Source organism: Tyto alba, unplaced genomic scaffold, assembly GCF_018691265.1.
Source record: "Tyto alba isolate M040663 unplaced genomic scaffold, T.alba_DEE_v4.0 Super-Scaffold_20, whole genome shotgun sequence".
NCBI lineage: Eukaryota > Metazoa > Chordata > Aves > Strigiformes > Tytonidae > Tyto > Tyto alba.
Window position 1 is genome coordinate 9,317,092 of NW_024881283.1, and position 22,526 is coordinate 9,339,617.

At 44.0% G+C, this 22,526-nt stretch overlaps 1 protein-coding gene across 3 annotated transcripts in view; it reads right to left on the reverse strand.

The window, feature by feature from the left end:
* Positions 1-11,988, reverse strand: part of CSMD2 (CUB and Sushi multiple domains 2) — a 314,323-nt gene extending 302,335 nt beyond the window's left edge. Inside the window, exons 1-2 of one of the 3 annotated variants that reach the window (XM_042793851.1) lie at positions 11,944-11,983; positions 10,514-10,772 (exon numbers count right to left, since the gene is read on the reverse strand). In XM_042793851.1, coding sequence (XP_042649785.1) covers positions 10,514-10,670 — 157 coding nt within the window. In that variant the 5' untranslated portion in view covers positions 10,671-10,772; positions 11,944-11,983. Of the gene's footprint in view, positions 1-10,513; positions 10,773-10,893; positions 10,973-11,943 lie in introns of those variants that run through there. The other 2 variants (XM_042793852.1, XM_042793853.1) reach the window with 2 other exon arrangements.
* Between the last annotated feature and the right edge of the window lie 10,538 nt (positions 11,989-22,526).

A 22,526-nucleotide genomic window follows, 5' to 3' on the forward strand; every position in this document is an offset into this window, starting at 1 on the left:
GAAATTCCAATAGAGCTGTTTTAGCATCCTTTGCAGAGCTACACGACTTGTTGACCACACCACAGCCTATGGATCGGGAACTGGAGCCCTCAGAAGAAGGGGTAACCCCACAGAGGGGTCAGCATGTGAGCAACACATCCTCCCTCTTTGACCATTCCAGGACTGCTGCCTTCAGACAGGGCATGCTAAACCCAACATGAGAAATAAAGCCCCAACACCACCAGGGACAAAATCCCTATCCTTCAAATGCTTATTATTTCAGCAGGTGGACATCATTTTAATATTAACACACTGAGTCCTTCTCTTACTGGTGCTTAACTTTAATGAAAACATCCCAGGATGGTTGCTGACAGATGTCCAGTGTCCCCAGTCAGTGCCTAACCTTTCCCTAATGGAGACAAAACAACAATAGAGAGATATAAACAATATGCTGCATGATGCAAGTAGCATCTTTAAAAATGGCATTGGCTTTGGGAAAGCACCAGGCATCATTATCCTTCTGAAGGAGATATCCTTTCTGGGAGGAAATATATTTTTCTTGATACTATTATTCGGTGTATCAAATGGGAAAGGAACATTGAATTGTGCCTTTGTTACAGAAGAAATGAGCTTCCATTTTCTGTACCTCCAACTTGCCTTTAACTGCTCAATGTCAGATCAAGGGTCTGTCTAACAAAGGACCAGATCCTCCTTTGCCCTGCAGCAGTGAGAAGAGGGAAGAATCCTGCTGACAATAATGGAGTTACAGAAACATGAAGGAGGCAGGACTGGAGAACAGGGGACCAGGACATCCTCACATTTTCAAGCTCCAAGACCAGCTTTTCTGAAAGATGCTTAAATTGCCAGCTAGCACGGCTCATTTCAGCTAGGAGAATGGTGAAAGAGTCCTCCTCACATGTGACTAGATTTCAACAGTTTGGGAACACAGACATATACACTGGTCACAAAATCAGAGCAAGGGGAGAATGGTAACAACGTGTAAGCAATTACACAAGAGCACATCAGTCCCAGCTGTGAAGTTCTTAGCAAAATTTCTGTGACTGAAAAGCCAACTAAGATGTTAAGGAAACCCACTCACCCTACTCTTCCAGGCAATAAGCTCTACCTCAGGCCCTCTGGCTCCAAAGGCAATGAAATAGACACCATTAAAAAAAAAAAAAAAAAAAAAAAAAAAAAAGTATAGTATTTCAAACTGTTTTCACTGGTTTAACAAAAAAAAAAAAAAGGAAATTGCTAAACCACTGATAAGTAACAGGCACCATAATTAGGAAACAAGTTCTCTATTTGATCTCTGCCATCCTTGAGACATTCACCTTCATAATACATTAGAGAACACTCTTTTTCCAGCCTGTAGACAAGAAGCTAGGGCTCACACAATTTACGCAACTGCTTCAAAGCCAAAGAGTCTGTAGCAGGTTAAAATCTGATGGTCCAGACCATCGTGCCTGCCAGTAACCTGGTTTTGCTAACGACCAGGATCCAATTCCCTGATGCTTCTAGCAAATCCTTAGTCTGCTACAAGTCACCTACCTTCCCATCTATATTGGAGTACACTATGCTTTTAAAAGCTGTGCTGCATTCTTTTGGTAAAAGGCAAAAATGTGGATATAAACACAAAAAAAATGTACAAGTGATACAGCACGAATTACAGATGGAGCAGTTCAACCTGTGCAAATCCTTGCTGGAACATAAACTGCATTTGATTGTATTTCTGACTTCTTTTGCCATGAACACTTCACTTCTTGAAGCTCGGTAGCAGACAGACAACTTTCACCTCAATGTCATTCACAATTAATCCCAAATTGTACATGAAATGGTTGAATTCACTCCCTGCAATCAAGGGAGAGAACCAAGAGTATAAAACTTGTGTAGCTAATCAACCCAGTGCAATTTGTATCTGCTAAAAGCTTTTCACAAACATCCCTGAGATGCCTCTGCAGAATAAATCTGTAAATCATTTTAGGATTTTGAAAATTCTACTTATCCCCATTTTACAGATGGAGACATGAAACAGAATGACTAAGGCTCACACCCTCAAGGATTTCTAAGTCCCAACAGCCATGGAAAACAGCAAGAACTGGGCTTTAACAACTTCTGCAAGTCAAGAGAAAGAGTGTGCAAATAACAGAAGATCACTGAACCAGAAAATCCCGAGTTGTGGTTAATTCTCTCGTGGTGATTAACTCATTTTTCTTCTCTATTTCACTACTTACTGCATCTTCTGATACAACTGGCTCTGGCAGTGACAAGGCCCAGATTATCACCCCGTAACCCTGGTTTGGTCAAATGGCCTGTTGGTCTACATCCCACTAAACTGACAACTTAGAAGCAGCTAAATTCTTTACACCAAAATAAGTGTAGATGACACAAAGGCAGGTGGATGAAACCCAAACACAGACATTTCATTAGGACAGAACAGATTTAACATTCCAGAGAGCTAATGCAAGCCAGAGGCCAAAAGAACCAATCTTCTCTTTCTTTTGTTTTAAAATATTCTGGATAAAGACACCTTTATTTGATATTCATTGTTGTTTTATCTGCCTTGAAATGGGAACTGCAGACATTTTGATAAATGGATTGAGAAATCGTTCTGTTTCAGTGTAACTACTGTAAAATGCCTTCGCATCCACTAGCACAGATATAGCTCAGACCTCATCCGCAGAGCAAGCATCTCAAAAACATCTCTTGGAAGCAACAGCATGGCATTTCCGTGCTGCTGTTTAGCACGCGGTAACACACAGGAGTGAGAAGACCTAGAGTCTGCTCTTAGCTCTGCCAGCAATCTGCTGCATGACCTTGAGCCAGCCTTCCTACATCTGGCTCTGCCTCCTACCTTCCCTGCTCTTACAGCAAAATGTCTTTGGGCACAGACTGCTCGTACGGGGCTCGTCGTGAAGCAGGAGCAGCAGTGCCCCCTTACACGGAGGGAAGGGAAAAAGAAGAATTGCCAGCAGGATTTAGGATGCTGTTAACTTCCTTCTGGTTAGAGGGAGAAAAAGAGCTGCCTTCTGAGGTCACCACGAATTACTGAGGAGGAAGCCCACGTGCCAGGGAGGGTTGAGGTACCAGGCTTCTGCAGGAACTTGGCTGCAGCTCCAGCCTACCAGCCCTGCGCAGCAGCACTGCTAGTACGGCCGGTCTGATGGATGTACAAGGGTAAAGCCATCCACTGGTGACACTGGTCGCCTTTCTCATGTATTGTCCTTAGACAAACCTGGCTTAAGCCGACTTCCAGCAGTGCTGACAGAAAGCCCCCCAGTATTGTGGTCTCCGCCTGTCTTCACGACCCTCCAACACAAGGATTATATCCACTACCTGTTGATAGTCCAGATCGTATACTCTTCCAGGCAAGGGCTGCCTCCAACTGTGTGTTTGCCCCACATTACTCACGTAAGGACCACTGCTCACTAAGCTGCTGACTATACCATACCATCAATACACTTAGCCCACATGGTGCACAGGTGTTTCTTCAAGACATGTTCCCCTTCCTTCAGCTCCATAAATACCTGCTTCCCCCAGACCTAGGCCATCAATTCATTTTCAAGCAGGTTTTTGCAGTCAATAATGGGGAAGGTTTGGTTTTGTTTTGTGTTTTTTTTTTTTTTTTTTAATTACTCCCCTATCACCCATCTCCCTGGCAACCGTAGCTGCTCCAGGCCTCACAGTTGCAAGACTCTTCTCCTCTCCCAGTCAAAGTCACAGATCATCACACCTCCCCACCCCACGACTGTTTTGACCTCTCAAATTACTAGCACCAAGACTCTGACACAGTCCCAGTTCTCCTTCCATCCAGCAGATAAGTGCTGTGGACACAAAAAACAGGCAGTTTATTACTACAGTGATGATGCCTGGACCATGTAAGGTTAGAAGATCACTGCAACCGTTACAGCAAGGGACTGAAACAGGGGAATGCATCCGACACTGCGAAGAACAAACCAATCCCGTGCTGTTCACTGTGAAGTCACATTTAAGGAGTAGGGAAAAAAAAAACACCCCAAAACTCTCTTCTCCACTTTCATATAAGGGAGGTATAAAAAAATTACATGCAAACTCCCTGCAGAATACTGTCTCCATTCTGGTTGGCTGTGTCCATGGCAGCAAAGAGACTGAAACAGAGTTAATTTGATTTCTTTAATCAATGGGATTTTCCCAATTACACATTAACCACTATCAGATCAGTCTGCCACTACATAGCATGGCAGAAGCACATATATTTTGCAGATTACTGCACTGCATCATGTTTATTGCAAGCAAAGTACATTGATTTCCATAATTGCACTGTACTTCACTCCTCCAGAAACATTGTGTAAACACAGAAACTGTGGGTGCTACTATCACTTCTTTTAATCTCTGTACCTTGATGTCTTTGAAAGCAATGAAAGTACCTACTTCTCAAAGTAGGCACTCGCACACCGCAGGAGGCCTCAGAAATAACCCTATAGTTGCACCGAACGCGCCTCACAAGTAGCTTTACATTCCTGTGCAAAGAATTAAGAAACAAAACAACAAAAGCGATCTTGATTTTATGGATAAGCCTGACATATTTGCTGCTCTGCCACAAACTCCCCAAACAGCCTTGTGCACGTCACTCAGTACAGCAAGTGGCTCTCCATCCGAGAGGCAGCTCCGGGGCTGCCCTGGGGGCAGGAGCTGGGGCACCCAAGGGTGACCAGGCTGCCCAGGACAGAAACTTCCTCCCATCTCCCTCCATCCTTGGGCACAGAGAGGGACAAAAAGGCAGCACGCAGCGACCATGTTCCTTTTGAAGCGCCACGGTAGAAAAGTGTGGTGGAAAAGGACTTGTACGTGGCTTCTATGACCTGGCACTTGTAGAAGATATGCAGCAGGCAACAGCACTATTTTCCCTGCCACTTCCACAGCCCTCTCAATGCTCTGGATTTACCACAGGTTAAGAGAGTGCTTTATCAGGAAAGCCCTTTAATTCTATGTTTGCCTCTATGCTGAAAGAGCTTACACCAAAGGTATTGGATGGTACCATACAAGACTCATTGGCTGGACTTACGCACTTTAATATCTAGGTGGCAAGTATTAGGTGCACATAGAGTTCTAAATAAAAACAAATAAGGGAAACATTTCAATAAGCAGCAATACACAGACTTCATTAAAATACTGAGCTAGACTATAAACCCTCAGTTAACAGGGATTAATGAAGTCATCCGTGTTCCTATGGCCAGTCTTTCTGGGTGGAGCAAAAAAACTTAACTAGTTTTAAGTTTAAAGCCTGATGTTGTTAACCTTCCCATCACTCATCTGCACCCAGAGGGGCTGCATTTGGATATTAGAGCCAACACATGTGATTAGGCTACCCCTGACATTTTTGGCTGCTGCACGTGTCAAATTGACAAGTCAACGCTGGACTTACCAATTCAAGTAACACAGAAGCTTTGTTAGTCAATTTAATAATTTCCTTTTTATAGCCCTTAAAGTCTCATCTTTCCCCTTACATTTGAATTTGCTATACTCTCTGTTGGGCAAAAGGGTAATTCAAATTTAGGCCTATTCATGGTATTTCTGAGCCTCCCAATGCCTAGAAACATGGAGGATCATAAAGAAGTATCCTTTAAACTCTGCTCAGCTAAATATAGCTTTGTTACAATTCCACTAAAGTCTATGAATAATTACTCCAGCCCTGTGTCTCAGGATACGTTTGATAAAAATGGAGTAAAACTTCTCTTGTAATAGTATGGGCACAAAGACACCTATTGCAGCTTTCCTCCCAGAATCTTTATACAAGCTGTATCTATACAACGTGCCTCCTAAGTGCTGCGGTAGAAGGTCAAAGGGTTAGCTGCACGGTCTAACAAAAAATTCCAAGTCCAAACCCAGTACTGGTCTAGTCAGAGAACCATACATCCTTGCCACCTCCAAAGAGGGTCTCAGCCTTAGGAAGCTAGCTCAGGGCTTAGCTGCACTCGATGCAAACAGCCTGGAGATGAGACTCTCCCATCAGCCCCTCTCCACACGTGCATTATTGCTACGGCTGGATGTTGCATAGTCACTGTTACGGAGATTCAGCTCCCTGACCTTCCCCCTAACCTGTCTAACCCTCAACATCATAACAACCATTTCACGTGGGCAAGATCCACACCAAATTTGAGTTGGCTGGGGGGGTGGGGACAGGCAGGCATTAGCAGGCACATAAGCACAGCTGTGAAATTTGGCACTTAACAAACCATTGGCCTCTCAGGACCCAAAGCAAGGCAGCAAGCGCCCCACAGGAATTCAGCAGTTGCAAATCCCTGGAACACAGGTGCAAGTGGTTAATAGCAAACTGGGGGGAGGGGGGGAAGAATTCTTCACTTGTACTGAAAGGAGATTAATAAGGCACAGTCACTTCTGCATATGAAAATGTTTTCTTTATAGCAGGCATACTACAAATGCTCACCTGGTCAACAGCTCAGCTGCAGCCTGAGCCCTAAACCACCCTGGGAAAAAACATAACCCCTGGGATTTACAGCAGATTGCCTGGATCACATTCCCTGCACCTATTTTTACAAGCGCCTTCTTTTGACAGAAACTCCTAGACAATTGGAAGGCGGCCACTGAGGATCAGCTGAGCAGACATCCACCTCTGTACCACTGCACGCTGGCCCAGCTGGGAACCATCAACCAGCTGAATACAAAATTTCCCTACGAGGTATCTGATATAACAGGCTGAGCTCAGTGGCAAGGAAAGCTGGAACTTAGATGTTCTTCAGAATCACTGAGAAACCATGACGAAAAAAAAACCCAAGCAAAATCACTGATAGGCAATGAAGAATTGTACAGCAAAGGAAAGCCTCCTGCACCCCAAATGATTAACTCAACCAATACAAAGGACAAGATGACAGAAGTGAAATTGCTTGCGGATGGTGTCACAGCATGAATTGTGATCCAGACATCCAAGGCTTGAAGTAGAGTCCTAGCTATCTGCACAACAGTCTTCCTAGCAAGGGCTCCTCTTCCCACAGCCTTCCCTACCCACCCTTACGGGCACATACTTCCACGGGGGAAAGCATGCCAAAGTCTGGATGTTCTTCACTGAGAACTCACCGGTGTGCACACCAGCGTGAAGAGATACGAACAAACATTCACCAGACTCCAGCCAAACCTGAGGGCTGCGTATAGACAGACATGTGCCGAGGGAAGGATTGGGCCATGTCCCCATCCACCCGAGGATCACCTACGTTCCCCCACTGTGAACTCCTGAAAATCTGTGGACTAATCACATATCCTCTCTCCCAGGGACAAGGGCAAGGAGGCAGGCACAGCAACACAATGCCTTCAGTGTCCCCAACCTCTGTAAGGACCAAGAAGCCAGACTGAATCCAAGCAAAAGAGTTCTACCCTCTAAACATATACACCCTCTAAATGTTTTCCATAAATGACTCATTTCCAGTAACAAAAGGCAATAGCAAGACATGAATGAATACATGGGAATCATTCATTCCATTTAGCACTGATATCCCCACTGCTTCAGCGATAGTAGAACTCCGATCAAAACAATATGCTCAGCTATTGCCATAAAATACCGTAGTTTCATCATATGCCACAATCAAATGTAATCAGGCTGGTGACTATTCTCTTCCCTCCCACCTACAAAGAAAAAAAAAAATCTATCCGTCACTTCATCAAGTTAATGTCTCACATCCTTAATCCCTTAAAAATAAAAGTACACTCAAATCACTGAGTATTTCACACTGAAGTTCCTTCCCTGGCAGAGTAAGTGCCCCAAATCGCTCTTCATCCTGGGGAGATTTAAGACAATAGAACAAAATAGAAGGATGATTTACAACATAAATACGTACACATACATCAAAATTCATAAACAGCTTCGTACACCTCCACTCTTCAGAGTCTGCCAAAAACTGTTTTCCATCAAGAAAGAAGAAAACTGCAATGGGTTTAAACTGATTACACCGTGTTTCAAGCCGGTTCATCTTTCCGTAACGCAATACAAAACAAGATGCTGACTAGTAAAGCCCAGCGTGTAAATAATGGTATCAAGACCACCTTGTAACAGGCCTTCAAAAGAAACTGCATATGTGTATATCCACACACACCTGGCCAGTAAGTTGCCCAAATGCATCTTCTAGTGCCGATGCATATCTAGTTACCCAGGAAGGAACAGAAAGGAATACAATTCCTGTTCCCACCTGTTTTGACAGTCAGGAAATACAATTTCAGCATCATCATCCGCACGGTATTTCTGAGAGGCCATGCACAGATCACAATGAACTCACAGCCGAAGACAAATCCAGTGCCGCCCTCAATTCTTTGACCGCCACCAAATCATTACTGCATCCTTAAAACTGAAAGGGGAAACCAGGTGAACCACTTCCTCTCCCCCTACTCCTCACATACACAATAAACTTCAGCATCTCACAGATCACGACCTTCCCTACAGCTTGGTCAGCTCTTTGCACAAGTGGAAGCTGTTAAATCGCCTTTGGACACAGCAGCATCTGAAGAAAGCACACGCTTTGGGCCATTTTTCAGGACTTTATTGGACAACAGGACCACTGACATAGGACAGCTGATGTGATTGAGTAGGATTTCTTTCCCTTTTTATTTTTAAGACGGCCAGAACTACTAACTGATAGTTTTACATATACAGCTCTACTGCCACACTATGGGTACTCTCGGTTATTACTACCTACACAAACCCTAGGAGCAGGCGAGGTTGGAACTGAAACCTCTTAGGAACTCTGTTCTACAGAGGTTCATGGTTTGCTCAGCGAAGGTACTAGAAGTCCCAGCCCAGACTAAACTTACTTTCTGGAATTACACCCTAAAACCACCATACACTCTGCAAAGGGGGGAGCATTCACTCCCCGTACCTTCACTGTGTTCTGGATATCCAGCACTAAGCCACTCATTTCAAAGTTGGTATCTTGCTTTAACAAAATGATCATTACTGGGATTTCTGAATTTAAGAAGAGGAGCTATTGACTAATGCCTCTAGCTCCAATGCAAATAAACATCTGAAGTCTCCAAAGCTTTTGCAGGTCTTCTGCTCACAAAGAAAAACAACACAGAGCACCAACCTCTGGGTGAAGGATCCAGAACAGACAGCACTAAATGCAGAGAGCAGGGAGCTACGGGCCTGAGTGGAAAGGATTATGTACTGAACAAGCAGGTACAGCAAGAAACCTGGAAGATTTGGTATGAACAAGCTACAGATAGCTTACATGAAAAAAGCTGTAAACCCTTTAATGTAGAAAATCATATTTATGTACCTGTACATCAGTCTACTCGTACCAGAAAAGCACAACAGAAACTGCTGGAATGGTTTTCTCTTGTGTACAGACTACATGCTCCTGCTAAAGAAGGGCAAAATATTCACCAAAATAAGTATTTGTCCTTAATTAAGACCTGTAGGTTGTTTGGATGGTTTTATACCCTTTCCTAATAGACACTTCCAACTAGCATAAACTCCTCGGGTCCATTGCAAGAGTACTCAGGAGGAACAGTTAATACTTATCCTGGATCTCCTTAGAGGAAATCTGCCTTACATTATAAAATCAGTGTTGCATTTCAGATAAAGTTTTCCAAAAAAAAAAAAAAACAAAAAACACCAAAACCACAAAACAAAACAAAACACAAAAGCCAAGAAGCTTTCATGCACATCAACACACAAACACACATTCCTCTAGTCTAAGATACAGCAGACAAGACAAACGTTACTTAGAAACTCATGGAAATCAGGGCACTGCACAGTGTTGAAAGAAGACGCTGCCAAACACGCCGCGCTCCCACTCTTCCCCCTCCTACAGACACATAAGGACAGTCCCTAAATATTTGCTGTTTACACCAGAAATAAACTTCAGTCCTTAGATATGCTTTTGCTACAGAGGCAGTTGTGGAAACTAGGGAGGAGACACACGCAAACTCCCCCCAAATTCAAGCCGTCTTTTGCTATCTTTCAAATAAATAAATGCATACTTCACAGAAAAACATGATGCTGAAGCCGAAGAGCTCATAATATAAGAGATAGTCAACTTGAAAGGCAGAAGGAATAAGAGAAAAGTGCTTCCATCTTCATGCAAAACACCCTAAATCTATTTAATCAGCTATGGGCAGACACTAGGCTAGCGAAACGTTGAATTAAGATGCAAGGGAAAGACAGAAGGGGAAACCGTGATGGCATTTTTCAGAGTCATCTTGCCTATCATACAGCTACTCTGCCCAAATGATTCGACCCACCAGAGAAGGGGAGTGAGATGAAACAAAGCCACCTTTTATTACCACATCGCTTAAAATTGTTGCTCCCAAAGGACACAGAGGGAAAACTATCTTGTACAAAGCTACAAAGGTCTGAAGAAAATATACTCCTTATTGAGCACTACAAGGAAGCATGTGCTGACACACAAGTGTATACACACACAGTGTCATTCTCCCCACCACCACCCCCCCACCCCCCCCCCCCAAAGAAGATTAACAGGGGTCCTTTGATTTAAGAAGCTGGAAGAAAAATGCTCCTAAAGTTGCCAGCTTTCTCCATTACACTTACCAGTCACCGAGACAGCCAGCAGCCCCACGGAGAGCAGCAGCACCCGGCTCCAGGAGCTCACTTCCACCGTCATGAGAGCAAAGATCCCCAGTTTTCCCCAGGTCCTTCCGAAGCCGCAGCCGCATCCCGGCTTGTCCCATCCCAAGGAAGGTTGCATGTCAAAGGGCAGCAGGAATGGGGCGTGCTGGGGGTTGGTGGTGGTGGTTGGGTTTTGCCCCCTTTTTCTTCCCCTTTGCGATTGGGATAGTCCTCGGCTCAGCTGGATGAAGAGGAAAAAGGAGGGGGGGGGGGGGGGGAAAGCAGGTCAGGCTTGTGATTTTTTAATTTTTTTTTTTTTGTTATTTATTTTTTCAGCCCAGAAAAAAAAAAAAAAATCCCACCGCATGGAAGGCTCTGAGCTTCTGCAGCTGGAATGAACCAAGTGTGGCAGCAGCTCGGGGAGAGGAGAGGCAAGGAAAGGAGAGGAGGGCTGGCTCGTCCCTCCCGGTGGCTGTCTCCGAGCCAGCTCCTCGGCATTAGCAGCACACAGTCCCCAGGGTTTTATACTTTTTTATTAGCCAGTTGATTAATCATTCCCATATCTTGGTGCTCTTCACTAAATGCTGGGGAGGGGAGAGGGCACGGCTGTTGTGGCGAGGGGCTGCTGGGCAGCCACCAAATACATCTGCTTCGGTTTTGCTTCCCCAAACCCAGCACAATCCTCCCCACCAGCACACTGCAAATTCTGCTTCAGGATTGTAGTTATTTTTAATGCACACTACAGGTTTCTGGTCTAGGAACGGCCCCCCCATTTTACACGGAGCATGGCATAGTATGCATACGTACAGACACATGCAGCATCTCTGCTATTAAGACATCTGCCAGAGCAATGCAGCCTCCCGGAGCGCTCCCCCCCGCCCCTGTAAACAACTTGATGATATTTACACAATTTCAGTGATGAAGCAAATTTTGATGCAAACACAAAAGATGACAAAAGAGTCACACACACACACACGCATGCCACTTCCCAGTCTGTGATTTGTTCTGACAGCAGAGATCCCAGCAATAGAGCAACACCCTGACACTGGTGGGACTGGGTCAGAAGCCAACGGGCATGCTGGGCTGGAGTGCTGCTGCCCCTTTGCAGGGCTGGCAAGAGCGGGATTTCTCCACTCTTTTTTTTTTTTTTTTTTTAAATCTATTAGTGCATTTGTCCCTGTAGCTACATACAAAATGGGGAAAAAACGCAGTCTGTTAAAGCCACATTCAGGAACTTAATTATCTCGGTAATGATGCTCACATCTACGAACAAGAAAAAGAATTCAAACGTGACACCAGAGCTTTTTTAAAAAAAAAAAAAAAAAAACAAAAAAAAACCAAAACCCAAACAAAAAAGACACCATCAAATATCCTCCTCCCCCTCCCCCCCCCCCTTCCCGACAAGAACCTACTTCAACGTTTCCCTCGGGGTTTGGCGGAGGAGCTGCCCCTCTCCCCAAAGCACGGGTCTCGCCTGCGGGGAAGGGGGTGTTTACCAGACCCAGAGCCCCCTTCTCCAGCCCTAACCCCCCCTTTTTTTTTTTTTTTTTTTTTGCCTTTGTCCCCTCCTGCTGCCCGCCCCTCGCTCCCCGGGCCGGGCCGAGCCCCCGCCGCTCTGGTAGCCCAGCTCGCCCCGCCGGGCGGCTCCACTCGCCACCCATCCCCCTGCCTTCGTGTTTTGCATTTGCTGCAGCTTCTTGCTGCAAAACCCCCTTCTTCGGGCTTGTTCCGGTTGCCTTGAATGAGCTTATTTGACAGCTAAAAAACAAATTATATCGAGGGCTTGCAAATCTGTCCCTCCACCCTCAAATCAATCCTCTTCCTCACTCCCTTTCCCTGTGTCCCCTCTGCATTTCAATCCTTCCACTGCCTACATTGTGAACCGATGCCAAGAGCCAAGGCAACCAGGGCTGTTACATGAAAGAGTTGCTTTATGTCTGTTTAAACTGCAGTATCCTATTCAAATAGACCTTATTGTTCAAAGGCACAGATCCAAATAGAAAAGGATCAGAGAACAGGGTACCACACTTCACAGCTCCATACATTGGTTTTCCCTTGTACAGCTATTCACCTCAGACACCACCACCCCCCCCATCCCAAAATCGCATTCAGCCGAGGATGTGACTTGGTTGCTGCACGCCAGCAGGGAATAGGCTGAGCCAAAGGCAGCGAGCCCTGCACCAGGGGCGATCTACAGGCATAAAAAAGTCATTGAGGAGATACAATCCCACTTTATTCCTGGTTCATAAAATCATATCTATTGCAAATCAAGGCTTTCCTCCCAAACAAGTCCCCTTCCCCAAACCCCCCAAGGTTTAGGGTCTAGCTCTCAAAAATACTGCATTTAATCGCTAAATGGACAAGGCTGATCAATACAGTGCAAAAAAAACGTGGCTGCAATCACCAACTTCGGTGATTACAGCCCATCTTCGATAAGGACGCATTTGCAGGTTCTGCTGAACAGCCCGTTTCTAACCCCCACCACTCACTTCACTTCTCACCTCGCAAAATTACCTCTCTGCTAACAGAGAAATCCTGTCTTCAGTGCGAGCACCCACCAAGAGACAAATTCTGCTCTGCACTGCCACCCGCAGTCAGAGCCCGGGCGGGAAGGAGCCTGCTGCCTCCAGACCTCGCTGCCTTCCACATTCTCTGCAGTTATTTAGCCAAGTTTTTTATATCCCATTTATCACACAGTGCCTCACCCTCCCTGCCAAAACAGTCTCATCTGTTTTGTGATTCCTCCAAATAAAATAAATAACAGCAACTGCAACATCCCCGAGTTGCAGTGTAATCCATGGAGCTGCGAGCAGTTCGCAGGTATGAACCGAGTCCTCAAAATACCTTCCTGAAGGAAGGGGAAACAGACTCTGACAAAAATCAAATACTTTGTGCCAAAACTTGGTTTTCCCTCTAGTTTTAACAGAAAGCCACATCCCTATGGCTGCTCCTTCTCTGTCCCACATGCATCATGCTCCAGAGAACCCGGACAGTACCCCATAAATGCAACCACTCCAGTGACGTGAGAAACTACAGACAGCGTTCACACTGGGAGCATGACCGTGTTCCCTAAAATTTTAAGTACCACAGTTAGTAATTCGGCATGGGGAATAAAAAAAAAAAAAAAAAAAAAAAAAAAAAGATCTTACTAAATGCCACATAACTTATTTATTCTCTCTGAACCACATATTATCACTATTGGGGGGAAAAGAGCTTTTATCTGGCCATAACCATGAGTTAAGAGATAGCTATGAATAATATCTCTATTAGCAAGAAACTGCAGTCACTATTTAACTTACATGACAGGAGAGTCCAGTTCTGGATTATCTGAAAGGAGATAAGTACAGAACCAAGATCCTGGTGTACACTGTAGCCAAGAATTCAATACACAGCTGTTGCATCTGAAGGTGTGCACCTATCTTTTATGTTTAAAAATTATTTGGCCTTGTATTTTCGTACCTAGATAAGTTTCATAACCCAGCACCCAAAATGCTACCGAGGATGTTGAAAAGAAACAGTTCTCAAAGCAAAATTCTGTAGCCCTGATGCTGAAAAATATGCAAGCTCCAAAACGGAGAACAAGTGACTTTTCCATGACAGTGGACAGCTTACAAGGTGGCTAAAGATATTCTCCCCCTCCATCATAGAGGGGCTGTAGTGCCACTATGCTTCTAGAAAAACGATTGAAGTTCACAACTAGAAATACTGCCATAGCAGCAGCCCTGTGGACCTGGCTAACCAAGGTGGCACACAGACTTAAAGATGTTCTCAGCATGAACAGAAGGTGGCCAAGTAGAAAAAAAAAACGATTGAGAGATGCAACTCAGAATTAGTCCCCCCTGCTTATCTCCAGATAAAGCAGACTTCTGTGCAACTTGCTGGGGAGGGTGGATCTAGAGTGGGCTGTGAAGAGTTTCAGGGCCACAAACCACACGAGCAGGGGTGGAATGTGTTGCTAGCTGGGCCTCAGAGATGCTACTCCTCTTCTTTGGACTGTGGCAAAATAGGAGTGAACGCTAAAGCAGGAGCAGCCCTTCTGTCTGCAGCGCTTCCATCGCACGGGGCCTCTGCTCTTCATCTCGTGTCAGTGAGAAGAGGAAGGACTGAGGGCATGAGAAAGAAGAAGGACCAGAGGGACCAGTCCCTTGTGCGCTCCCCAGGGCTCAGCCCCCCGCAGACACACAAGCAGCAACACGGAGCCCGAGCGCGGGAGGCAGGGACAGCTGAATGCTGAAGACTAAAGTCTGGTTAGAGATTTATGCCGGAGGAGGCTCCCGACCATGTGAAAGGACACACCGCTGCCATCCCTGCCGCTGGAAGCCCCGTGGGCATTGCCAGCTGTTAGCCCTCCTGCCAGCTGCCAGAGCCCACGGTTCCGTGGTTGCCAGGGCTCTCCATTGCCAACACAAACCCCCTCTTTCAAAAAGACCGTTCGTGAACGCCAAGAGGCCGCAAGATGCACCCGGGGAGGAAAAGTTTTTCGGGTCCCTTCCCACCGGGGCCCTTCCCCAGGCACATCTGGGTCCACAGCGACACTCCCCCGGACAGCTTGGACAAGGCCTGCCACGAGATCTGGAAGCGCGTCCAACACCTCGGCACCCTGAGCCCGTGAGTGACCCCCAGCCAAGCCGGCGGCTGCTTTCCCTTCCCACACCTCCCTAAACTCGGCTTTGGTGCCCCGTGGAGATGAGCGCCTGGGGCACAGGGCACATCGACTGCCGACAGCCTCCTGACAAGGCAAATTAGTCCCGCTTTTTCCACTAAACCCAATTTTCTTTGGAAAAAGTGTGTCCCGTGAAATCTGACTACTTCAGATGCTGAAGCACCACAAGCAGCTGCTGCATTTGCTTCCCCACAACATTTAAAGAAAAACAACCACACACACATCAAAATATTTACAGGAAGAAGTGAAAGCAGCATTCAAAGGAGCAAAATCGAAAATTAAAGTGTTATAAGGAAGCTACTGTAAACAGCTGATCTTTACAAAGAAAAGCTGAATTTAGCACAGAAAAATTTATGCCAAATCATGTTTCACAGGACAAATAACAGTAAGAGGGAAGCATGCTCTTCAGATTAATGGGATAATATTCACTGTATGCTCCCGAAACATAAAAATTAAAATTTATAAATCCAGCTAACAATCAGCAACCATTAGCACGTGTCCAGTTCTTAAATTAAAAAAAAATAAATAAAAAAAAAAACAAACCCAAACATCATGAGAAGCTGGCCCAACTACCTTGCTACATGGAAGAGTATAACTTCACAGATGAAGGCATGGAGGCACAGAAGGGGAAGTATTTCACGCTATGCCAGGTAGAAGCCTAGGAATTACACCTCAGAGTCCTGGCTGCTTTCCTTTCTCCTCCAGATCTTAAGTAAGCCAAAATCTTAAGAGTCTCTAGAATGAATGCAGGAAGAGGGAAAGTAGGCAAATCCTGAATCACCAGTGAAGTCCACGAAGTTGCGTATAGTGGTATGTTAAATAAGCTAGAATATCTTTACAATTAGCACATTCTCAGCCAAACAAGTTTGTTCTGCCAGTTACTAAGAACTCTTAGGAAAGCAGGAGGTATACAAATCAGTGAAGAAGTGTGAGCTACTAACAACCTTAATTGTATCCTTTAATATATTTTATTCTTAAAGGAATATAGACCTGGTCTTTAGCAGCAAGTTTACTGCAGCAAGACCAGCCTAACCAACATGACTTCTCTTCTACTCAACCTGCAGTTATCCTGAAGCTAGTGTGCAACTGGGCAGACACAGCAGATGAAAGTAGTTCTTCTTTTGCTACTTTACTTTAAGGTTGTGAATTTTCGGACCACTGCAATGAAGGCAGTGGCCAAAACACATCCACAAGTACCTGAGACAAACTCAGCAGCGTCAGTTTAACTTAAATTAAAAAGACAAAGTCCAGTGGCTAAAATTCTATCCTTGGGTTCAGAATAATGATCCTCTACTTATTGTTCATCTTCTGAGTTGAGTTACCTTTGGCAACTCATCTGGCCATTTCTCTCAGAAATGTTCCCCTGTAATTGGCTAGCAGGCTCTTCAGGATAGAAGTACCCTCTGCACACATACTCATACAGCAGAGTACGTCGATCATCAGTTTCTCAAAAACCCCAAAGTCACTGAACCTTCCAACAATAGCCAAGCTGAAGAGCTAAGACCAAATTACTGTACAGAGCGCAATGAACTGCTTTAAAACTGAAGCAATTCAAGTGCAACTGTACTAAGTCAAGTTTCTGCCTCTGAGGTAGAAGCTTCCATAACCTACCTTGGCTACCTGTATTACTCCAGAAAGTTTTATAGAAAGACTGATTAAGAAAACCTTTCAGTATATATCAACCATCAATAAAGGTGTTGCCCAAATTATCAGCTGCAACTGCATCAGCAGCCAAAGCTAACACCCCATGACCTTACTCAATTTAGCAATTCGTATTTATTTTAAAATATTGACTTACACAAATTGCTAGTATGCTCACTTTAAAACGTATCTGAAATCTTTTGAACCAACAACAAGTTTTACCTTCCTGATTTTGTTGTGGAACGTCTGCATACAGAAGAGCAAATTATTGCTAACACCCAGAGCACGTAGTGACAGAAGGAATGTCTTGTGCAGGATGTCGCTATTTACCAACATAAAGGAGGTAAATGAGGTTACAATCTTCCATGAGAAAAGGACAAAGCTTCACAGGCAAGCATCAGAGCTAGGAACACGACATGCAGCATTCACATCTTCACATGGATTCAAACGCAGGACTCTAGTCACCTAGTGTGTAAGTCCGAGGGAAACAAGAAGCACAGTGGCCACCTCAACTCTAAGTCTCTCCAACCACAGTCAGGGCATGAATGCCAACAGATTGTGCAAAACACTAAGAGGGGACCCCAAAACCACAAGATTTCAGTAAAAAATTGTGGAATCAGGGCTGCAGCCTGTGAAGCTGCCAGAGACAGGAATCCCACTGAACCATGGGCCAAAAAAGCTGTATGAAATAAGCTGTACTCAGAAACAGCCTAACAATTTTCTATTTTCGTATCCACATTATAAATCCATTTATGTTTTTGTTAAAGATATTATCTATGTTCTTTAAAAATAAGGGGAAGCAGCATCCTACTAATTATAGTGATCCTATGATTAGAAATAATTAGATATATTTACAATTTAGAATTTTCTAATTTTAGCTGTTTATGAACCATATATGTGTCTATATAGTGCACGCACAGTGTATCAGTCCTTCCCTCAAGCTAAGAAAAGTAAATTGATAATACATTATGTTATTGAACATAGTTGGATGAGAAAGAGCAAACTGGAATTTAAATCGGTGCTTTGAATAGGTAACCACAATACACTCTAATTGGTATTTTGAGCAGGTGACCATTATAGGCACTTAAGTGTACCTTAAAAGAACACAAAATTGTTCAGCTTCAACAGCAGTCCCACTGTGAGGTCCCAGAGGACTTTGGGGGCATGGAGATACTTTGTGATGCACCGTACAGATTAACCCATCTGACAGCCTTCTCTCCATATGTGAAAGATGGTTAATGAGCTACAAACACAAATACTACAGCCCTGGTAAAGCCTTACAGGTGATAACCGAACTGTAATGACAAGTCAGTCCGAGGAGTTTCTGGCCTTCATCCTGCAAAAATTTGAGGATGCACTGAGCCCTGAAGGTTAAAAACATGCAACGCTGGAGCCTGGAGAACAAACAAGGTCTCTCCCATTAAGGGACACTGGGATTCAAGGCACACGATACCAAAAACTCTTTTCATGCCCAGAATCAGGGGGTTAAATTTACCACCATTGACAACATGGAAACTACCACAGGGTTTAGCTGTGTAACTGAGTAAGGCTTCTCCACGACATAAAATGTTGTGAGGCTCACTCCACTAATAATTACCAACTGCTCTAATACTATGGCACAGGGAGCCCTTTAGTTCCTCGTCCTGGCACATGTAATCCACCTCGATGCATGTTTAACTCATTCACACCCACAGCCAGCAAAGAATCATCTTGTTTAACATAAAACTTAGGGGTTTTTTGTTTGTTTGGTTGGGGTTTTTTTTTGTTTGTTTTGTTTTGTTGTTGTTTTTTGTTTTTGTTTTGTTTGTTTGGGTTTGGTTTTTTTTTTTTTTTTTACAATCAAAATATATTTTGACTCACAATTTTTTTCAAGCATATCGTCTGTATTCATTCTTTGTCCACTTATAATGCTGTCATCCAACTTCAGCTATTCTTGGACAGATGCATTTGCTAAGTTAAATTCCTCCCCACTACTTTTATGTGGTTCTTTGGAAAAGAACAGTGTCAAAGACAAAATTTTGTTCTGGTTAAGAAGAAATACTTGAGTCTTATATAGAACATTAATGAGATAGAAACGCAAGGTTTAGGAGGAGTGAAGGAAAGCAGTTCAATTAAGTCAAACCTCCTCTAACAGCAGCCATATTCCGCTTTCTTACAGCAACTACTTGCTAGATGAATCGGAGGGACTCGAAAGTATATACAGAGCAATGATTGGAAACAGAGAAAGGGAGATGAAATTAAGAGCCCTTTGTGATGCTCAGCTTTCTGCTAAATCCGTTATCACCAGCCTTCTGTGTTCAGCAAAATCCCACAAGAATTCCAAGGGGCTGGAGGACAGCAGCGCGGCAGGCAATTACAGCACGGAGGGCAGCAAGCCAAGGGTGCCATTTCTCCTGAAATACACAGACCCTGCCAAAGACACAGCCAGTCAGGTAATGCCCGGGGAAACTGAGGCAGCGAAGGAGTTCGTACAGAATGGCATGTTCAGCTCTGCCCAGAGCAGTGCAGCCGTAACGCCATCAACAGAAAGTCAGGCCACAGGACAGAAGCAGCAGCTCCCACCCTTGGCCGAGATTTGCTCCAAAACAGATTCTGATGCAGTCACGAGGAGCGCAGGTACGGGTCTGGGCATGGTCCTTAGACATCAGCTGGGGCTCAGGGGGAAAATGAAAACCTAGACCAGAAGCTGTTGAAAAGCAGATGGCAGGAGCTGCTCGGGCATCACTGCAGCGTTTTCTGTACGGTGATGTCTTCTCTAAGCCTTGTGTAAGGCACTGAAAACGACTCATCTTTTCCATTCAAGAACTGTCATTTTATACTAGGATGCTGGTATCTCTGCCCTCTAACTAGCACCTATCCAATGTAATTCTCACATGTTCAAATACAGTAAATATAGGAAAGTCGAGACCATGGAGATTTATGTATTTGGATGGTATCCTCTAGAAGCTAATTTTTTTTGTTTGGGGTGGACTTTTGGGGATTGCTGGGGTTTTGGGGTTTTGCTGGGTTCGTTTTGTTTTCTTTTGTAAAGTCATGATTTTTTAGTTCTCATTGTGAGCCATTTAGAAGATCAGGATTTCCACAGAGTTTTGATAACATGCCTTGAATCATCTTATAATAGATGAAACCCACAGTGCATGTCCTTATCTACTGTTTAAGTTTCTGGACTAGATTTATCAGTCTGGAGACTTAAGACATCATCAACTTACTCTCTGTTCTAATATCCCTATCTCAGAGTTTTGAGCTTGGGCAGAGGTTCTTGTTCTATTCTTACAATTTCACTTGTTCTTATGGGTCAGGCAATTAGCTTTATTCCAGGTCCTGTGGGTCAGAGTTTTATGGCCCTAGAAGTGAATCTGAACCGCTAATTGCTGAGTTTGGGTCACTGTGTTGCAGGACTACAGCCTGCAGGAGTAACGTATCTCAAACAGATTTTGCTTAAAGGTAAAGCATGTTCTCTTAATTGCAAATGTTCCACAGATTAATGAAGAGAATGCATGTTTATTAATATCTTTAACCTTGTTTTGTTTTACAGTAACTACTGCAACAGCAGATAAAAAGATTGTTAAATACAATGCAAGTACTTCAGGCTGCTTTACTACTTCAGTGACCACAGCATTAAATCAGCCAGTATGGCACAGTATGATCTTCACTCCATTTTCTGTTGTTCCCAACCACTCTAACTTTCCACAGTTTCAGGTAACGTAAGCTAAACCCACATTTTCATGCTAAGAACGTAGAACACCCCCAGGCCTGTATTGACAGACTCAGGGCGCCAACTGCTGCTATTTTGGCAGCTGATTTGTAAGGTAGAGTAAGAAACCAGGTTGCTATCCTACTACAGGAAGTTACATTAAGTGGTTTTGGGACACAAACAAAGCTTTTACAGCACATGTAGCAGTCCTCTGAGATGGCTGTGATATCAAAGGACGGTGTGTTATTGACACAGATACTGAATGCTGACCTCTCTCAGCTTTCAGTAGTTTCCATTTTTATCCTGTATTTACAAATATTTTATCTTGTATTTACAAATACTTTGACATAATAATTCATGACAAATATTTCATGCAATTTCCCTGTTTACAAATTGGGATACTGCCATCTTAGGCTAGTGAAACAATCTCATATCAAGGTAAAAAAAAACAACTAAGATAATAAGTCCAATGCTCAAGTTGAAAGAAATAAAAGAATGAATACTGGGAAACCCGTGTAGCCATGGCTTTATGAGCTGTCCTCCCCTATTTCCCTTCAACTCCACAAAAAAAAAAAAAAATAAAAACAGTCCACAAAACACACATCAGAAACAAAGCTGTGGTTCTCTAGCGGGACTCCGTTCACCCTAGAAGCTGCCCAAGGTTGTCACCAGCCTGTTACAGAAGACAGCGGGTGGAGACACCTAACCCAGCACACCTGTGTTTTGCCAGACTGAATTTCCATGGAAGTTCACAATCCAAGAATTTTCCTTTTCCATTAAGTCAATGACTCATCAGCACAACAGATACTTACTTCACCTCGGATGAGCACACAGTCCATCCACCTCCCAGCAGGGAGCTGATTTTTCTCCCCAGGCAGAATAGAGCTACTGAGTAGAAAGCAGACTCCTATTCCAGAGGTCTCAGACTTAGGAAATTGAGAAGACTTTTGCCCAAAGCCAAGAAATGCACCAGTCTCAACCTGGTTTCTTTCAGCATAACATTCCCCTAAAAATCTTACAGAAAAGTAACTAATGGACCAACTCAGACTGTTTTAAAAATCCTGCCTTACATGTGCTTAACAGGGTTTGTATCACCAGAGAGCAAGGATCCCGTATCAGCAAGCTCTGCTCCCTTCCTTTGGATGCTATTCAAGACAGGTGCGTGTAAGTGGTTATGAATATGATTTAAATTGCAGAACACAGATGCTAAGCACAATAGATTAGTCAGAGCAGTTTGTCATGGACCAAGATTAACTTTGGGGCCATCGCAAAAATAGATTTGGGGACAACATGCTGAACTGGTGAAATTACTGCAGTTTCCTGAAGCGCTATGTGCTCCAAATAGCTGAAGAGGTGGCCTTAAGTCTCTAACTAGAAGCACTTATGCTTATGCTCTACTTTTGTATGAAATTAAGAGAGACCACTGCGTGTGTTTGAAAAATATTTGACAGCTCCAGTTTCCATTTATGGGGTTACTGCCTTGTCAGTATTCCTGTCCCACCCCACTTTTTTTTTTTTTTTTTTTTTTTTTTTTGTGTATGCTATTTCTTTTTCTTCCCCAGGTAGCTCCATACAGCCCACAGCAGATTTTCCAGCCACGTTACACTCCAATGTTGAATTACATTGCTCTGGTTCAGCCTGGTTATCCCTACCAGCAGATGACTCCACCTACACTACCCAACAACATCCAGGATCTATCACCAATGGCAGGTGACGGGGTCCAGTACCCATTTTGTCCTTCCTATGGGTATGGCCATGCAAATTTACTTTCCCTTTTTTCAGTACTTCAGGGAGAGTTTGTTAGTTGCTGTAAACCTGAAGAGACCTCAAGATTTAATTGGCAATTGGGTTTCCCAGTTACATTCTCACCAAATTCCAAACCTGAACAAAGGGCAAGATTTACTATAAGGTCTAAATTCTAAAATTATTTTGATAGAAAAACACAGTAATTAGTTTTGAGTGAATGGAGCTGAAATACTGCGCTATAGGAGATGCCA